Genomic DNA, 16,084 nt, shown 5'->3' on the forward strand with positions numbered 1-16,084 from the left:
TGAAAATGAGAAAATAATAGGTTTCAGAACAAATTAATTCATTTTGTGTTTTAAATATGATTTCAACTTTGCACCAACAGAAAAACCAAGTCCACCTGCTAGACTTGGTGTTACTGCGGTAACAAAAAATAGCATCACCATTGCATGGTCAAAACCAGAGTATGATGGTGGAAGCCGAATTACCAGCTACCTCATTGATGCCCTTGGAAAGGGCCAACAGAAGTGGGTTAAATGTGCCACTGTTAAAGCCAACACCCACATAATTAAGGGCCTAAGGGAAAATGCAGAATACTTTTTCAGAGTTCGTGCTGAGAATCACGCTGGACTTAGTGAACCAAAAGAAATGATTATCCCTGTGGTTGTGAAAGATCAACTGGGTGAGTCTTAATTCATTCAATTCATTCCATGTTTATCATATTCAAATAATCTATTAATGTTGTACTTCCATTTCCTTTGAATATTATTTACAGATGCCCCTGAGTTTGATATGAAAAATTTCCCACACAACACTGTTTATGTGAGAGCAGGATCAAATCTTAAATTTGAGCTTCCTCTCTCTGGTAAACCAATGCCAAAAGTCATGATGTCAAGAGGGAATGCTCCAGTGAAGTGCGGCAAGAGATTCAGCTTTGAAGTAACCCATGAAAGTCTTAATATCAACCTCAAGGAAAGTATTGCAAGTGATGCTGGAAGATATGACATTGTTGCCTCAAACACAAGTGGAACCACCAAGATGTTTGTAAACATACTGGTCCTGGATAGACCAGGTCCTCCCGTTGGACCTATTGAAGTTAGTGATGTGGGAGAGACAAGCTTGTGTCTCAAATGGCTCCCACCTGTGTATGATGGTGGCAGTCCTGTTACAAACTATGTTGTTCTTAAACGTGAAACAAGTACTCCAGCCTGGACAGAAGTGTCATCCACAATTGCAAGAAGCTCAATTAAAGTCACCAAACTTACAAAGGGAGAAGGATACCAGTTCAGGGTTAAAGCTGAGAATCGCTTTGGCATCAGTGATCACATTGATTCTCATTCAGTTACAGTGAAGCTTCCATACAGTGAGTACCTAGATAATGTACATTCTCAATTGTTTCTAGTTATGTCTGAATTTCTGTTAAACCCCTGCTGGTCTATTGTATTTTTTAGCTATCCCTGGACCACCATCAACACCATGGCTTGGTTATGTGTCAAGGGAGAGCCTCACTGTTTGTTGGAATGAGCCAGTATTAGATGGAGGAAGCCCAGTGGTTGGATACCATGTCCAGATGAAAGAAAGAAGCAGCATTCTTTGGCAGACGGTGAACAAAACAGCAATCCCTGCAACTCAAATTAGAGTGACAAATATATGTCCTGGAATAATTTACGAATTCAAGGTAGCTGCAGAAAATGCAGCTGGTATTGGAAAGTTCAGCAAGACATCAGAAGAAGTGCTAGCAATTGATGCCTGCGGTAAGCTTAAATAATAATAAAAATAATATATAAACTAAGGAGATATGTTGTCAAGTTTCTCTGAATTTCATTTCCAATTGTTTTGTTTTAGAACCACCGGCAAATGTGAGAATTTCTGAGGTTACAAAAAATTCAATTAGCCTTGTATGGCAGAAGCCTCCATTTGATGGTGGAAGCAAAATCACTGGCTACATGGTTGAGCGAAGAGATGCTCCAAATGGCAGATGGACAAAGGCAAACTTTACCAATGTCATTGATACTAACTTCACTGTGTCAGGCTTGACTCAGGATCAGGCATATGAATTAAGGATTTTTGCCAAGAATGCAGTTGGCTCGATCAGCAACCCATCTCTAATTGCAGGACCAGTAACTTGTGTTGACATTTCTGGTAAGTTTATTGCTTCTACTTTGCTAGTTATCTTATATTATCATGTGCAGCAATACTATTCACACTTTATTACACACTTTTCTGTTTCCCCCCATTCTTAGGTGCTCCAGTAATTGACCTACCCCCAGAGTATTTGGATGTTGTGCAGTACAAAGCTGGTACATCATTCAAAATCAAAGTGGGAATATTTGCCAAACCCTTGCCAACTATTGAATGGCTTAAAGATGAAAAGGAGCTAGTGTCAAGTGCACAGCTGTCAATTGAGAACACAACTGACTCATCTTCCATCCTCATTAAGGATGCTACTCGTCTTAATACTGGAACCTATGAGCTCAAAATTAAAAATGTGTTTGGCACAGCATCTGCTTCTATCAGAATACAGATTTTAGGTATGTAATCATTTGTGTAATATATATATATATATTTATTTATTTCAATGACTTTTTCACCTTTTTATTTCCTCATTTTAAATTAAAATAATTTTCATTCTGTAAATAGACAAACCTGGACCTCCAGCTGGACACATTGAATTCAAATCAGTCACTGCTGACAAGATAACAATTGCATGGGAACCAGTGGCTGATGAAGGAGGTGCCAAATTAACTCATTACATTGTAGAAAAACGAGAGACAAGTAGAGTAGTGTGGTCCACAGTTTCTGAAGCAATGGAAGCACGTACTGTCACAGTCCAAAAGTTGGCCAGAGGAAATGAATACATATTCCGTGTCAGAGGTGTTAACAAATTTGGAGCTGGAGATGCTCTGGAGTCTGAGCCTGTAATTGCCAAAAATTCATTCGGTAAGGAGACAGTAACTGAAAGTCAAAATTATTAAACTGTATAATGTATAGTTTTGGTAAACCAGATAATGTAAGATAACAAATGCACTATTCATTAAATCAATTAATTTTTTTAGTTTCTCCTGGACAACCTTCTACACCTGAAGCAACAGATATCACCAGAACATCAATGCAAATTGTTTGGGATAAACCTAGTGTGGATGGTGGTAGCATGGTTACAGGATACTATCTGGAGAGACGTAACAAGAAGAGCCTGCGCTGGGTAAAAGTGTACAAGGACCCCATTAGTGACACCAAAGCAAAGGTCCATCATCTCACAGAAGGAAATGAATATCAGTATCGTGTATGTGCAATCAATAAAGCTGGGGAAGGTCCATACTCAGATGTTTCTGACTTCTACAAAGCTGCTGATCCAGTTGGTATGTATTACTGTATAATTTTACTGAAAAGTTAATTTTACTAAATTCATATTTAATTAAGAGTCTAACTGCTTTGACATAAAGTTCTAACCAAGCTTTGTAAATTCTCCTAAGACCCACCATGTGAACCAACTAAGCTCAAGGTAGTGGACTCGACTAAAACATCAATTACACTTGGATGGTCAAAGCCAGAGTATGATGGAGGCAGTGAAATCACCAGCTATGTTGTAGAAAAAAGAGTTGGTGAGGATGGGGAGTGGACAGTGATTAGCCATAAGGGAGAAGTGAGAACCACAGAGTATGTTGCCTCAGATCTTAAACCAGATATTGACTACTACTTCCGTGTATCTGCTGTTAATTGTGCTGGACGTGGAGACCCAATAGAAATGGAAGAGGCAGTACAAGCCAAAGACATTCTTGGTATGTATTCATGTTGAAATGCTTGTAATATCTTTGTGTATTTGACAATATTTTCCACTTGTAACAACAGCATAAATAATTTTTATTTTTATTTTGCAGAGGAAGCCCATGTTGATACGGATGTTGCAATGAGAACTCACTACATTGTGAAAGCTGGTAAAGATGTTGAAATCATGGTGCCCCTGAAAGGCAGACCTGCTCCAAGTGTCTCTTGGAAGAAGGAAGACCAGAACATTGACAATGATCCTAAATATGACATTCACAACACAGACACGTCATCGTGTCTCATAATTACACAAGTAACTCGAAACGACACTGGTAAATACACCATTAATATATCAAATGGTGTAGGAGAACCAAAGTCCTTAACTGTGTCTGTTAAAGTACAGGACACTCCAGCTGCTTGTAAGAATTTGATCTTAAAAGACGTCACTCGTGGGAAAGTTACACTTTGCTGGGGGGAGCCTCTACTGGATGGTGGCGCTGAAATTACCAATTATGTTGTTGAGAAAAGAGACTCTTCTAAGCGTACATATGCCTGTGTAACAAATAAGTGCAAGGAAACCACATGTGTAATTGAAGAACTCTCTGAGAAAGCATCATTCTTCTTCCGTGTATTAGCAGAAAATGAGAATGGAGTTGGACATCCATGTGAAACAGCAGAGCCAGTTAAAGCCACAGAGACACCAGGACCAGTCAAAGACCTTTCTATGAAAGACTCCACAAAGACTTCAGTAACACTACAATGGAACAAACCAGATTATGATGGTGGTAGCATTATTACAGACTACATAATTGAAAAGAAACTCCAAGGTCAAGAAGAATGGGCCCCTGCTGGCACAAACAAGCACTGTGAACATGAAGTTACAAAGCTTAAGGAACTCACTGAAATGTTTTTCAGAGTTTGTTCTAAGAATGAAAAGGGTACTAGTGACTTTGTTGAAATCGGATCAATTAAAGTAAAGGACTACATTATCCCACCAGAAGCAAACCTTAAAGAGTATCCTGATGGACAAATCAGTGTATGTCTGGGACACAATGTCCACATTGAATTGCCATACAAGGGTAAACCAAGACCAACCATTCTTTGGTTAAAGGACAATTTACCACTGAAGGAGAGTGAAAAAATCCGCTTCAAGAAGACTGAAAACAAAGCCACTCTAATGATAAAAAATGTGGAGAAAGAGAATGGAGGCAAATACACACTTACTCTTGACAACACATTCTTCAGAAAATCATTTCATATACAGGTTATTACCCTTGGACCACCCGCTAAACCTGTTGGACCTATCCGCTTGGATGAGGTCAGAGCAGAAAGTATAGCTATATCTTGGGATGAGCCAAATGATAATGGGGGTGGAGAAATCACTTGTTACACTGTTGAGAAACGTGACACCTCTCAGACAGACTGGAAAATGGCTTGTTCAAGTGTGATTGGAACATCATTTATGGTCAAAGCCAGAGTATGATGGAGGCAGTGAAATCACCAGCTATGTTGTAGAAAAAAGAGTTGGTGAGGATGGGGAGTGGACAGTGATTAGCCATAAGGGAGAAGTGAGAACCACAGAGTATGTTGCCTCAGATCTTAAACCAGATATTGACTACTACTTCCGTGTATCTGCTGTTAATTGTGCTGGACGTGGAGACCCAATAGAAATGGAAGAGCCAGTACAAGCCAAGGACATTCTTGGTATGTACTCATGTTGAAATGCTTGTTATATCTTTGTACATTTTATAACAATATTTTCCGCTTGTAACAACAGCATAAATAATTTGAATTATTATTTTGCAGAGGAAGCCCAGGTTGATAAGGATGTTGCAATGAGAACTCACTACATTGTGAAAGCTGGTAAAGATGTTGAAATCATGGTGCCCCTGAAAGGCAGACCTGCTCCAAGTATCTCTTGGAAGAAGGAAGACCAGAACATTGACAATGATCCTAAATATGACATTCACAACACAGACACGTCATCGTGTCTCATAATTACACAAGTAACTCGAAACGACACTGGTAAATACACCATTAATATATCAAATGGTGTAGGAGAACCAAAGTCCTTAACTGTGTCTGTTAAAGTACAGGACACTCCAGCTGCTTGTAAGAATTTGATCTTAAAAGACGTCACTCGTGGGAAAGTTACACTTTGCTGGGAGTCTCCTCTATTGGATGGTGGTGCTGAAATTACCAATTTTGTTGTTGAGAAAAGAGACTCTTCAAAGCGTACATATGCCTGTGTAACAAATAAGTGCAAAGAAACCACATGCGTAATTGAAGAACTCTCTGAGAAAGCATCATTCTTCTTCCGTGTATTAGCAGAAAATGAGAATGGAGTTGGAGATCCATGTGAAACAGCAGAGCCAGTTAAAGCCACAGAGACACCAGGACCAGTCAAAGACCTTTCTATGAAAGATTCCACAAAGACTTCAGTAACACTACAATGGAACAAACCAGATTATGATGGTGGTAGCATTATTACAGACTACATAATTGAAAAGAAACTCCAAGGTCAAGAAGAATGGGCCCCTGCTGGCACAAACAAGCACTGTGAACATGAAGTTACAAAGCTTAAGGAACTCACTGAAATGTTTTTCAGAGTTTGTTCTAAGAATGAAAAGGGTACTAGTGACTTTGTTGAAATCGGATCAATTAAAGTAAAGGACTACATTATCCCACCAGAAGCAAACCTTAAAGAGTATCCTGATGGACAAATCAGTGTACATTTGGGACACAATGTTCATGTTGAATTGCCATACAAGGGTAAACCAAGACCAACCATTCTTTGGTTAAAGGACAATTTACCACTGAAGGAGAGTGAAAAAATCCGCTTCAAGAAGACTGAAAACAAAGCCACTCTAATGATAAAAAATGTGGAGAAAGAGAATGGAGGCAAATACACACTTACTCTTGACAACACATTCTTCAGAAAATCATTTCATATACAGGTTATTACCCTTGGACCACCCGCTAAACCTGTTGGACCTATCCGCTTGGATGAGGTCAGAGCAGAAAGTATAGCTATATCTTGGGATGAGCCAAATGATAATGGGGGTGGAGAAATCACTTGTTACACTGTTGAGAAACGTGACACCTCTCAGACAGACTGGAAAATGGCTTGTTCAAGTGTGATTGGAACATCATTTATGGTACCCAATCTGATCAAGGGAATTCAATATCAGTTCAGAGTCTGTGCAGAAAATAGATATGGTGCAAGTGAACCTGTAGTTTCTCAAAATGTCATTGCCAAGCATGAGTTCAGACCACCTGGCCCACCAGGCATGCCATTGGTTTACAATGTTACAAATGATGGCATGACTATTCAGTGGGATGCACCTATTTTTGATGGAGGTTGTCCAATCCTTGGGTTCCATGTTGAAAAGAAGGAGAAGAACAGCATAATGTGGCAAAAGGTCAACATAGTCTTGGTGAAAGAAAGGGAGTACAGGATTCTTGGTCTCATTGAAGGCTTGGAATATCAGTTCAGAGTCTACGCCCAGAATGATGCTGGATACAGTCGCATGAGTGATGCATGCAAACCTGTAATGGCTGTTTCTCCAGTTGGTAAGTTCAACTTTAAGACTTATTTTATCACATAGAAATGTCACGTTAGAAATATGACAGTTGACAGTGTCTAAATACTAAATAACATATGTATTTTAATTTCAGATCCTCCTGGTACCCCTGACTATGTTGATGTAACAAGTGAATCAGTTAAACTGAAATGGGAAGCGCCCAAGCGTGATGGTGGAAGCAAAATTGTTGCCTATAATGTGGAGCAACGACAGGGCAAAGGACGGTGGTTAAAGAGCAATTTTTCAAATGTGACTGACACAGAATTTACAGTGACTGGTCTTGCTTGCGGTGAACGCTATGAATTTAGAGTCATAGCAAGAAATGCTATCGGTACAGTGAGCCCACCCTCTCAGTCTTCTGGATATGTCTTAGTCAGAGATGAGAGCTGTAAGTACATCCAGTTTATATTGTGTTTGTCGTTTTACATGCAGTTTTATGCTGGTCTGTATATGTTAAGTTCATAATCTTATCTCTTTCAGTTGCTCCAAACATTGAGTTTGGACAGGAATACTTTGAGGGAGTGTCTATTAAAGCTGGAGAAAACATCAGGCTAAAAGTAACAATCATTGGAAGACCAACACCAAAAGTTACCTGGTACAGAGATAATATTGAATTAACCAAGAAAATGGTTGATTTCACAACAATTTCTGGATCAAGTACCCTCTTTATCAGAGATGCTGACCGTAGTCACCGTGGTCTTTATACTGTGGAAGCCATAAATCCCTCAGGAGCTAAAAAGGAATCAGTGAAAGTTGAAGTCTTTGGTATGAATAATTTTTGTACCTTATCCCTCTTATTTATTAATTCTACACTTTAATCACTATATTTTCTTGAGATTTTTCTTTAACCTATGCTTCTATAATTTCTATCTTTCAGATACACCTGGTGAACCTGTTGGACCAATCACATTCTCAGATATCTCTGAGGGCAAAGTAACACTTTCATGGAATCCACCTGAGAATGATGGCTGTTCTGAGGTCACTCATTACATTGTTGAGAAGCGTGAAACCTCTAAAATTTCATGGGCACTTGTTACGGATGAGTGCTTGGCATGCACATACATTGCCACCAAACTGATCAAGACAAATGAGTATCAGTTCCGTGTTTCTGCAGTCAATAGGTTTGGTGTTAGCAGACCACTGGATTCAGCACCCGTGATTGCACAGATGCAATACAGTAAGATGATAAAAAAATTGAGAAAAATATATTTCAATATAAGCTCATGTAAAGCACTGTAAAAAAAATCTTTCTGTAATTTCTTCCTTTTTCATCCCTGCAGCTGTTCCAGATTCTCCTGGAACTCCAGATGCAACAGATGTTGACGGAGAGAGTATCACAATCAGCTGGGCTCCACCAACACATGATGGTGGAAACCCAATTAAATATTACATTGTGGAAAGACGTGAAAAGAAAACTGGTCGCTGGCTGAAAGTCATAACAAGGAAACCCATTGTTGAGGCTGCACACAGAGTGACTCATCTCACTGAGTATGTGGAATATGAATTCCGTGTGTATGCTGTAAATGATGCTGGAATTGGAGCACCAAGCAACATTTCAATGCCTATTAAATGTGCAGAGCCAACTGAAGAACCTGATGCCCCATCTATCGTCAATGTTACTGACACTACCAATACATCTGTCAGCTTGGAATGGACCAGACCTGCCTATGATGGTGGTATGGAAATCCATGGCTACATTATTGAGATGTGCAAGGGATCTGAACAGGAATGGCACAGAGTCAATGAGGATCTTTGTGCTGTCACAAAATACAATGTCACTGGTTTGGAAACTGGTGCAGAGTACAAGTTCCGTATTTGTGCAGTCAATTCTGTTGGAAAGGGTGAAGCCAAAGAAATACCTGAGTCTGTACAGGCAGTAGACAGGCTCTTGGCACCAGAAATTGACATAGATGCATCCTTCAAACAGACACATATTGTGAAAAGTGGTGGAAGTGTATGTATCCGTATTGGCTTTAAGGGAAAGCCAACACCTACAGCTTCCTGGACAAAAGTAGATGGAGAACTTGGTGTTATGACAGACATCACCACCACTGAGACATTCACAGCCTTGACACTGGAAAACTGCACTAGAAATGATACTGGAAAATATACTCTCACTCTTGAGAACAGTAGTGGCAATAAATCTATCACTATTGCAGTCAAAGTGTTGGACACACCTGGTGTACCAGGGGCTCTCTCAATCAAGGAAGTCACAAGAGGAGCTCTCACAATTGCTTGGAAACCTCCTACCAATGACGGTGGCGCACGTGTTCATCATTACATTGTTGAGAAACGTGAGGCAAGCCGTCGTACATGGACAGAGGCAGCACCCAAGACCACTCAAACAAGCTTGAGAGTTTCTGATCTCCTGGAAGGTGTACCTTATTTCTTCAGAGTCGTGGCTGAGAATCAGTATGGTCTTGGTGAAGCGTATGAAATGCCTGATCCAGTTATTGCCACAGCTGAACCTGCTCCACCAAAGAGAGTTGATATCATTGATACAACTGACACATCAGCAACCCTGGTCTGGCTTAAGCCAGAGCATGATGGAGGAAGCCGTATCACAGGCTATTGTGTGGAATCCAAGGCAAAAGATGCAGATAAATGGATTGTTTGTGGTACAACGAAAAACCTAAGCCTCGTAATTGAAGGACTTATAGAGAACAGTGAGTATGAATTCCATGTCAAGGCAAAGAATGATTCTGGGTTCAGTATGCCAAGAGAAGCTTTCTCCTCAGTCATCATTAAAGAGCCGCGGATTGAACCTACTGCTGATCTCAGTGGTATCAGCAACCAACTCATTACTAGCAGGATTGGCGAATCTTTTGAGATTGATGTTCCAATTAGTGGAAGACCAGCTCCAAAGGTATCCTGGAAGCTTGAGGAAATGAGGCTGAAAGAAACTGACAGGGTTTCAATCAAAACTACCAAAAACAGGACCACTCTCACAGTTAAAGATTGCATGAGAGGTGATGGAGGCAGATATTTCCTCACTCTTGAGAATGTCACTGGGTCAAAGACTTTCACTGTCACTGTCAATGTTATTGGCAGACCAAGCCCTCCAGAGGGCCCAATTGAGATTTCCTCGATTACATCAGAGTCATGCGTACTGTCATGGAATCTACCTGAGGATGACGGTGGAACAGACATCACTAACTACATTGTTGAGAAGCGTGAATCTGGCTCCACTGCTTGGCAGCTTATTAACTCAAGTGTAAAGCACACTTCTTTCCATATTTCTCATCTTACTAAATACATGCAGTATACTTTCCGTATCTGTGCTGAAAACCGTTTTGGTGTGAGCAAACCAACAGAGTCTGAGACGATTGTTGCAGAGCATCCATTTGGTATGTAATAGCTTATAAGAAATTAGCATTTTTGAGATACTGTATAAATGATCAAATATAAAATATTTTATTACGTTTTCATTTTCACAGTTCCTCCAGGCCCTCCAACAAGACCAGAAGTGTTCACTGTAACCGCCAACAGCATGAGCATTCGTTGGGAGGAACCGTACCATGATGGTGGCAGCAAAGTCACTGGATACTGGATTGAAAAGAAGGAGCGTAACATAATTCTCTGGGTGAGAGAAAACAAGATTCCCTGCTTTGAATGCTACTACAAGGTGGAAGGCCTTGTTGAGGGTCTTGAATACCAGTTCAGAGTGTATGCAATGAATAGCGCTGGCCTCAGCAAAGCAAGCGAAGCATCAAAGAGAGCTGTGGCTCAAAATCCAGTTGGTAAGTACATCACAATCAAAAAGTAATTCATACCAGTCTAGATCAGCAAAAACAATATTTATATGTGTTCTTTGATGATACAAATTTATAGATCCTCCGGGAAAACCAGAGGTTACAAATGTATCAAGATCAACAGTCTCAATCAAATGGTCTGTGCCCCTAAACGATGGTGGAAGCCCAATCACAGGCTACATTGTTGAGCGCAAGCCATATACTGTCACTGGAGAAGGTCGCTGGCTTAAGTGTAACTACACTAATGTTACTAACACAAATTTCACTATCACTGCACTGGGAGAAGGAGAGGAATATGAATTCCGTGTAATTGCCAAAAATGCAAATGGAGTGTTGAGCCTGCCATCAGTTTCAACAGGACCAGTGACCTGCAAAGCAGAATACAGTATGTATCATACATGGTTCTTTCACTAAACACGTAAGACTAATATTTTATATTAATGAGAACCTAAATACTCATGACAACTCAATTATTTTGTAGTTCCTCCTAAAGCAGAGCTGGACAGCAAACTCCTTGTGGACACAGTTATAATTAGAGCTGGATCTGATCTGGTGCTGGATGCTGCTGTTGGTGGTAAGCCTGAGCCTAAAGTCAGCTGGTCCAAGGGTACAAAAGAGCTAGAGCTTTGTGAAAAATATGCTCTCCAGTACTCAAGTACACGTGCTCTGGCAATCATCAAGTTCTGTGACAGAGATGACACTGGGAAGTATGTTCTGACAGTTAGAAATGCAAGTGGAACAAAAACTGCTGAGGTCAATGTTAAAGTGCTTGGTAAGTGTGCTAAACATACAGCGATAACATAAATGAACGGTATCTTCAGTCCCAAATATGTTGTCCATTCATACGATAATCTTTCATCTTTTTCAAGATACACCTGGCCCCTGTCAGGAGATTATAGTCAGCAATGTCTCTGAGGAAAAATGCACAGTGTCTTGGAAAGAGCCACTGGAGGATGGTGGTGACCCCATCACACATTACATTGTTGAAAGAAGGGATACCAATAGACTTAACTGGGTTATCATGGAGGCTGAATGCAAAGCCCTAACATGTGAAATGAAAAGACTTTTCAAGAACAATGAATATATCTTCCGTGTGAGAGGTGTGAACAAGTATGGATCTGGTGTGGCAGTACAGTCTACCCCCATCTTTGCCAGAAACTCATTCAGTAAGTGCCATGATTAATAATAAAAACATTAGCTGAGCTATTTTTCAGTGTTACATGTTACAATATTGCAACTTCATTTCCAATTACAGCTGTCCCATCACCCCCTGCAACACCAGAAATCCTTGCAGTTGGAAAAGACTATGCAACGATCGAGTGGCTGAAGCCTGAGAGCGATGGTGGCAGTGAAGTCACAAACTACTTGATTGAGTTCCGTGAAAGAAAGAGTGTAAGATGGATCAAGGTTAACAGAGATTCTATTCTCAAGGAGACATCCTTCAAAGTCACTGGTCTCCATGAAAGCAACATTTACCAGTTCCGCATTACAGCCATGAATGCAGCTGGTGATAGTGAACCTAGTGAAGTGTCAATGTATGCAGTATGTAGAGTACCAACAGGTATGTTTCTGAAACAACCTCATTGTTAAAAATGTAACGTGTATATTACTTTAGTAACAACTGTTTACCTTATAATGTGAAATCCCTATTTTAGGCACTCCAGATCCACCTTCAATTCCAAGGGTTACAGACACACACAAAGATAGTATTAGCCTTGCCTGGACACGACCAGTTGAAGATGGAGGTGCAGATGTTATTGGTTATGTTCTTGAGATACAAGAAGCTGGTGCAGAGGAATGGACAAAAGTGCATGAAAAGAATCTTAGGGTGACAGAACACACAGTTGCAGGTCTTTCTGCTGGCAAAAAATACTGTTTCAGAGTTACAGCAGTCAATGTAAATGGAATGGGTGATTTCAGTGATCCTTGTGCAGAGACTGAGCCTGTGGAAAGAACTGGTATGTTCACACAAATTCCATATTGTTATATGCTGTCAAAGTTTTATATGTACAAATGCAAGAAAGAAGTTATGTCCAATATCTTTGTAAGTATCTTCTCTATTAAACTCTCTTGTTTATTATTTATTCCAGAAATTCCTGACCTTGAGCTGTCTGATGAACTGACAAAGACAATTTGTCTGAGAGCAGGAAGTTCTCTGCGGCTCCATGTTACTGTTACTGGTAGACCAATCCCAACTGTAACCTGGACCAAACCCGGTGTGGACCTCCAAAATCGTGGCTTTATTGAAGTGACAAATACTGCTACAACTCTCATTATTGACAAGGTGCACCGCTATGATGCTGGTAGATATACAATTGAAGCTTCAAATTCAGCTGGGAAGAAGGATGCAAGCATTCTTGTGAAAATCTATGGTATATTTATTTAAATATATTTTTTCTCATATTAAATCATGCAAATTATTTATAGTGCATATAACAACATACCATAAAATGATGTCTAACCAGCCTGTTTATGAATTCTTTCTCAGATACACCTGGTCCAACTGGTCCAATTAAGGTGAAAGAGCTTACAAAAGATTTTGCTCATATTACTTGGGATGCTCCTGAGGTTGATGGTGGAGCACCTGTCAATAATTACATCATTGAAAGACGAGAGGCATCAATGAGAGCATACAAAACTGTCACATCCAAATGCAGCAAGACATCATACAAAATAACTGGTCTGACAGAAGGAATGCTGTATTATTTCAGAGTCTTACCAGAGAATATCTATGGTATTGGTGAACCTTGTGAGACAAGCGATGTTGTGTTGGTGTGCGAAGTTCCACTTCCACCAGCCAAGCTTGAAGTTGTAGATGTAACCAAATCCAGTGTATCACTTGCCTGGGAGAAACCTTTACATGATGGAGGCAGCAGAATCACTGGCTACATTGTTGAGGCTTGTAAAGCTGGTACTGACAAGTGGATGAAGGTGGCAACTTTGAAACTTACAGACTTTGAGTTCACTATCATGTCACTTAATGAGAATGAGCAGTACTTCTTCAGGGTACGTGCTGTCAACAGCAGAGGAGCTGGTGAGCCAAAAGAAATTGTTACAGCTGTGACAGTTCAAGATCAAAGAGGTATGTACTACGATATTAACAAAAAATACAAGATGCTGTCATTTGTTTGTCATGTCTCACTGTTTATGCCTTTTTTTCCCTCTTTCAGTCATGCCAAAGGCTGATCTATCAGCTATTCCACAGAAGACGATAAGTGTTTTGGCAGGCAAACCCCTTGAGCTTGACTTACCAATTATAGGAAGACCACCACCAGTTTGTTCTTGGTTCTTCAATGACAATAGGTTAAAGATTGTGGAGCGTGTGAAGATAAAGTCAACTGGAAAATTCTCTAAATTAACTATTCTTGACACTACCATTGATGACAGTGGAGTGTATACTCTTGAGGTAAAAAACATAACAGGAGTAACTACTGAAAACATCAAAGTCATCATTCTTTGTAAGTACCGACTCCCTGCATGAAAATAGATATTTTAAAATGGTTGAGTTTTTCTTTCTCAGATACACCTGGTCCAACTGGTCCAATTAAGGTGAAAGAGCTTACAAAAGATTTTGCTCATATTACTTGGGATGCTCCTGAGGTTGATGGTGGAGCACCTGTCAATAATTACATCATTGAAAGACGAGAGGCATCAATGAGAGCATACAAAACTGTCACATCCAAATGCAGCAAGACATCATACAAAATAACTGGTCTGACAGAAGGAATGCTGTATTATTTCAGAGTCTTACCAGAGAATATCTATGGTATTGGTGAACCTTGTGAGACAAGCGATGTTGTGTTGGTGTGCGAAGTTCCACTTCCACCAGCCAAGCTTGAAGTTGTAGATGTAACCAAATCCAGTGTATCACTTGCCTGGGAGAAACCTTTACATGATGGAGGCAGCAGAATCACTGGCTACATTGTTGAGGCTTGTAAAGCTGGTACTGACAAGTGGATGAAGGTGGCAACTTTGAAACTTACAGACTTTGAGTTCACTATCATGTCACTTAATGAGAATGAGCAGTACTTCTTCAGGGTACGTGCTGTCAACAGCAGAGGAGCTGGTGAGCCAAAAGAAATTGTTACAGCTGTGACAGTTCAAGATCAAAGAGGTATGTACTACGATATTAACAAAAAATACAAGATGCTGTCATTTGTTTGTCATGTCTCACTGTTTATGCCTTTTTTTCCCTCTTTCAGTCATGCCAAAGGCTGATCTATCAGCTATTCCACAGAAGACGATAAGTGTTTTGGCAGGCAAACCCCTTGAGCTTGACTTACCAATTATAGGAAGACCACCACCAGTTTGTTCTTGGTTCTTCAATGACAATAGGTTAAAGATTGTGGAGCGTGTGAAGATAAAGTCAACTGGAAAATTCTCTAAATTAACTATTCTTGACACTACCATTGATGACAGTGGAGTGTATACTCTTGAGGTAAAAAACATAACAGGAGTAACTACTGAAAACATCAAAGTCATCATTCTTTGTAAGTACCGACTCCCTGCATGAAAATAGATATTTTAAAATGGTTGAGTTTTAATATTAATCATAAACCTCTTCTCTCTCTGTAGCCAAACCTGATGAGCCTCAAGGACCCATCCGATTTGATGAAATTGACGCAACATCAGTCACAATAAGCTGGGATCCACCTATGAGAGATGGTGGTGCACCAATTAGCAACTATGTTGTTGAACAACGTGATGCTCATCGTCCAGGATGGGTACCTGTATCGGAATCAGTTACCAGACCAACATTCAAATTTGACAGGTTGACAGAGGGCGATGAATATGTGTTCCGTGTCGCAGCAACCAATCGCTATGGCACTGGGGATTACTTACAGTCAGAAATCATAATGTGCAAGAGCTCCAAATGTAAGAAAAAATGTTTTAAAAAATCATATACTGTATATATATACTGTATATATATATTCTAGACCTACTTGATCACAATTTCGAATTGTTGTTACAGCCATTTCCGGGCCGCCTGGAAGACCCATTGTATTTGATGTATCACGTGATGGCATGACTGTTGCATGGGAGCCACCAGATGAGGATGGAGGCTTAGAGGTGTCTGGCTACATTATTGAACGCAAGGAGGTCAGATCTGATAGGTGGATCCGTGCTAATAAAAATCCAGTGACAATGACAAGATACAGATCCACTGGATTAATTGAAGGCCTGGAATATGAACACAGAGTGACAGCCATCAATGCTCGTGGTGTCGGCAAACCTAGCCTTCTTTCTAAACCAGCAGTAGCAACTGATCCAGTTGGTAAGCAAACTTT

General features: G+C 40.1%; 1 protein-coding gene across 1 annotated transcript in view; it reads left to right on the plus strand.

Moving 5' to 3' along the window:
• The window catches only part of ttn.1 (titin, tandem duplicate 1), a 143,868-nt gene that overhangs the window by 114,877 nt on the left and 12,907 nt on the right, over window positions 1–16,084 (plus strand). The window contains 24 exon segments of the mRNA XM_016445598.1: window positions 81–377; window positions 471–1,058; window positions 1,147–1,449; window positions 1,541–1,837; window positions 1,939–2,226; window positions 2,336–2,635; window positions 2,752–3,054; window positions 3,169–3,474; window positions 5,267–7,033; window positions 7,139–7,432; window positions 7,525–7,809; window positions 7,922–8,221; window positions 8,325–10,391; window positions 10,482–10,784; window positions 10,876–11,181; window positions 11,278–11,568; window positions 11,666–11,962; window positions 12,052–12,357; window positions 12,452–12,754; window positions 12,887–13,168; window positions 13,285–13,878; window positions 13,967–14,254; window positions 15,372–15,671; window positions 15,769–16,071. Of these exon segments, the coding sequence (XP_016301084.1) occupies window positions 81–377; window positions 471–1,058; window positions 1,147–1,449; window positions 1,541–1,837; window positions 1,939–2,226; window positions 2,336–2,635; window positions 2,752–3,054; window positions 3,169–3,474; window positions 5,267–7,033; window positions 7,139–7,432; window positions 7,525–7,809; window positions 7,922–8,221; window positions 8,325–10,391; window positions 10,482–10,784; window positions 10,876–11,181; window positions 11,278–11,568; window positions 11,666–11,962; window positions 12,052–12,357; window positions 12,452–12,754; window positions 12,887–13,168; window positions 13,285–13,878; window positions 13,967–14,254; window positions 15,372–15,671; window positions 15,769–16,071 (10,968 nt within the window).

Source organism: Sinocyclocheilus anshuiensis, unplaced genomic scaffold (assembly GCF_001515605.1).
Source record: "Sinocyclocheilus anshuiensis isolate Anshui unplaced genomic scaffold, SAMN03320099.WGS_v1.1 scaffold179, whole genome shotgun sequence".
NCBI classification, from domain to species: domain Eukaryota; kingdom Metazoa; phylum Chordata; class Actinopteri; order Cypriniformes; family Cyprinidae; genus Sinocyclocheilus; species Sinocyclocheilus anshuiensis.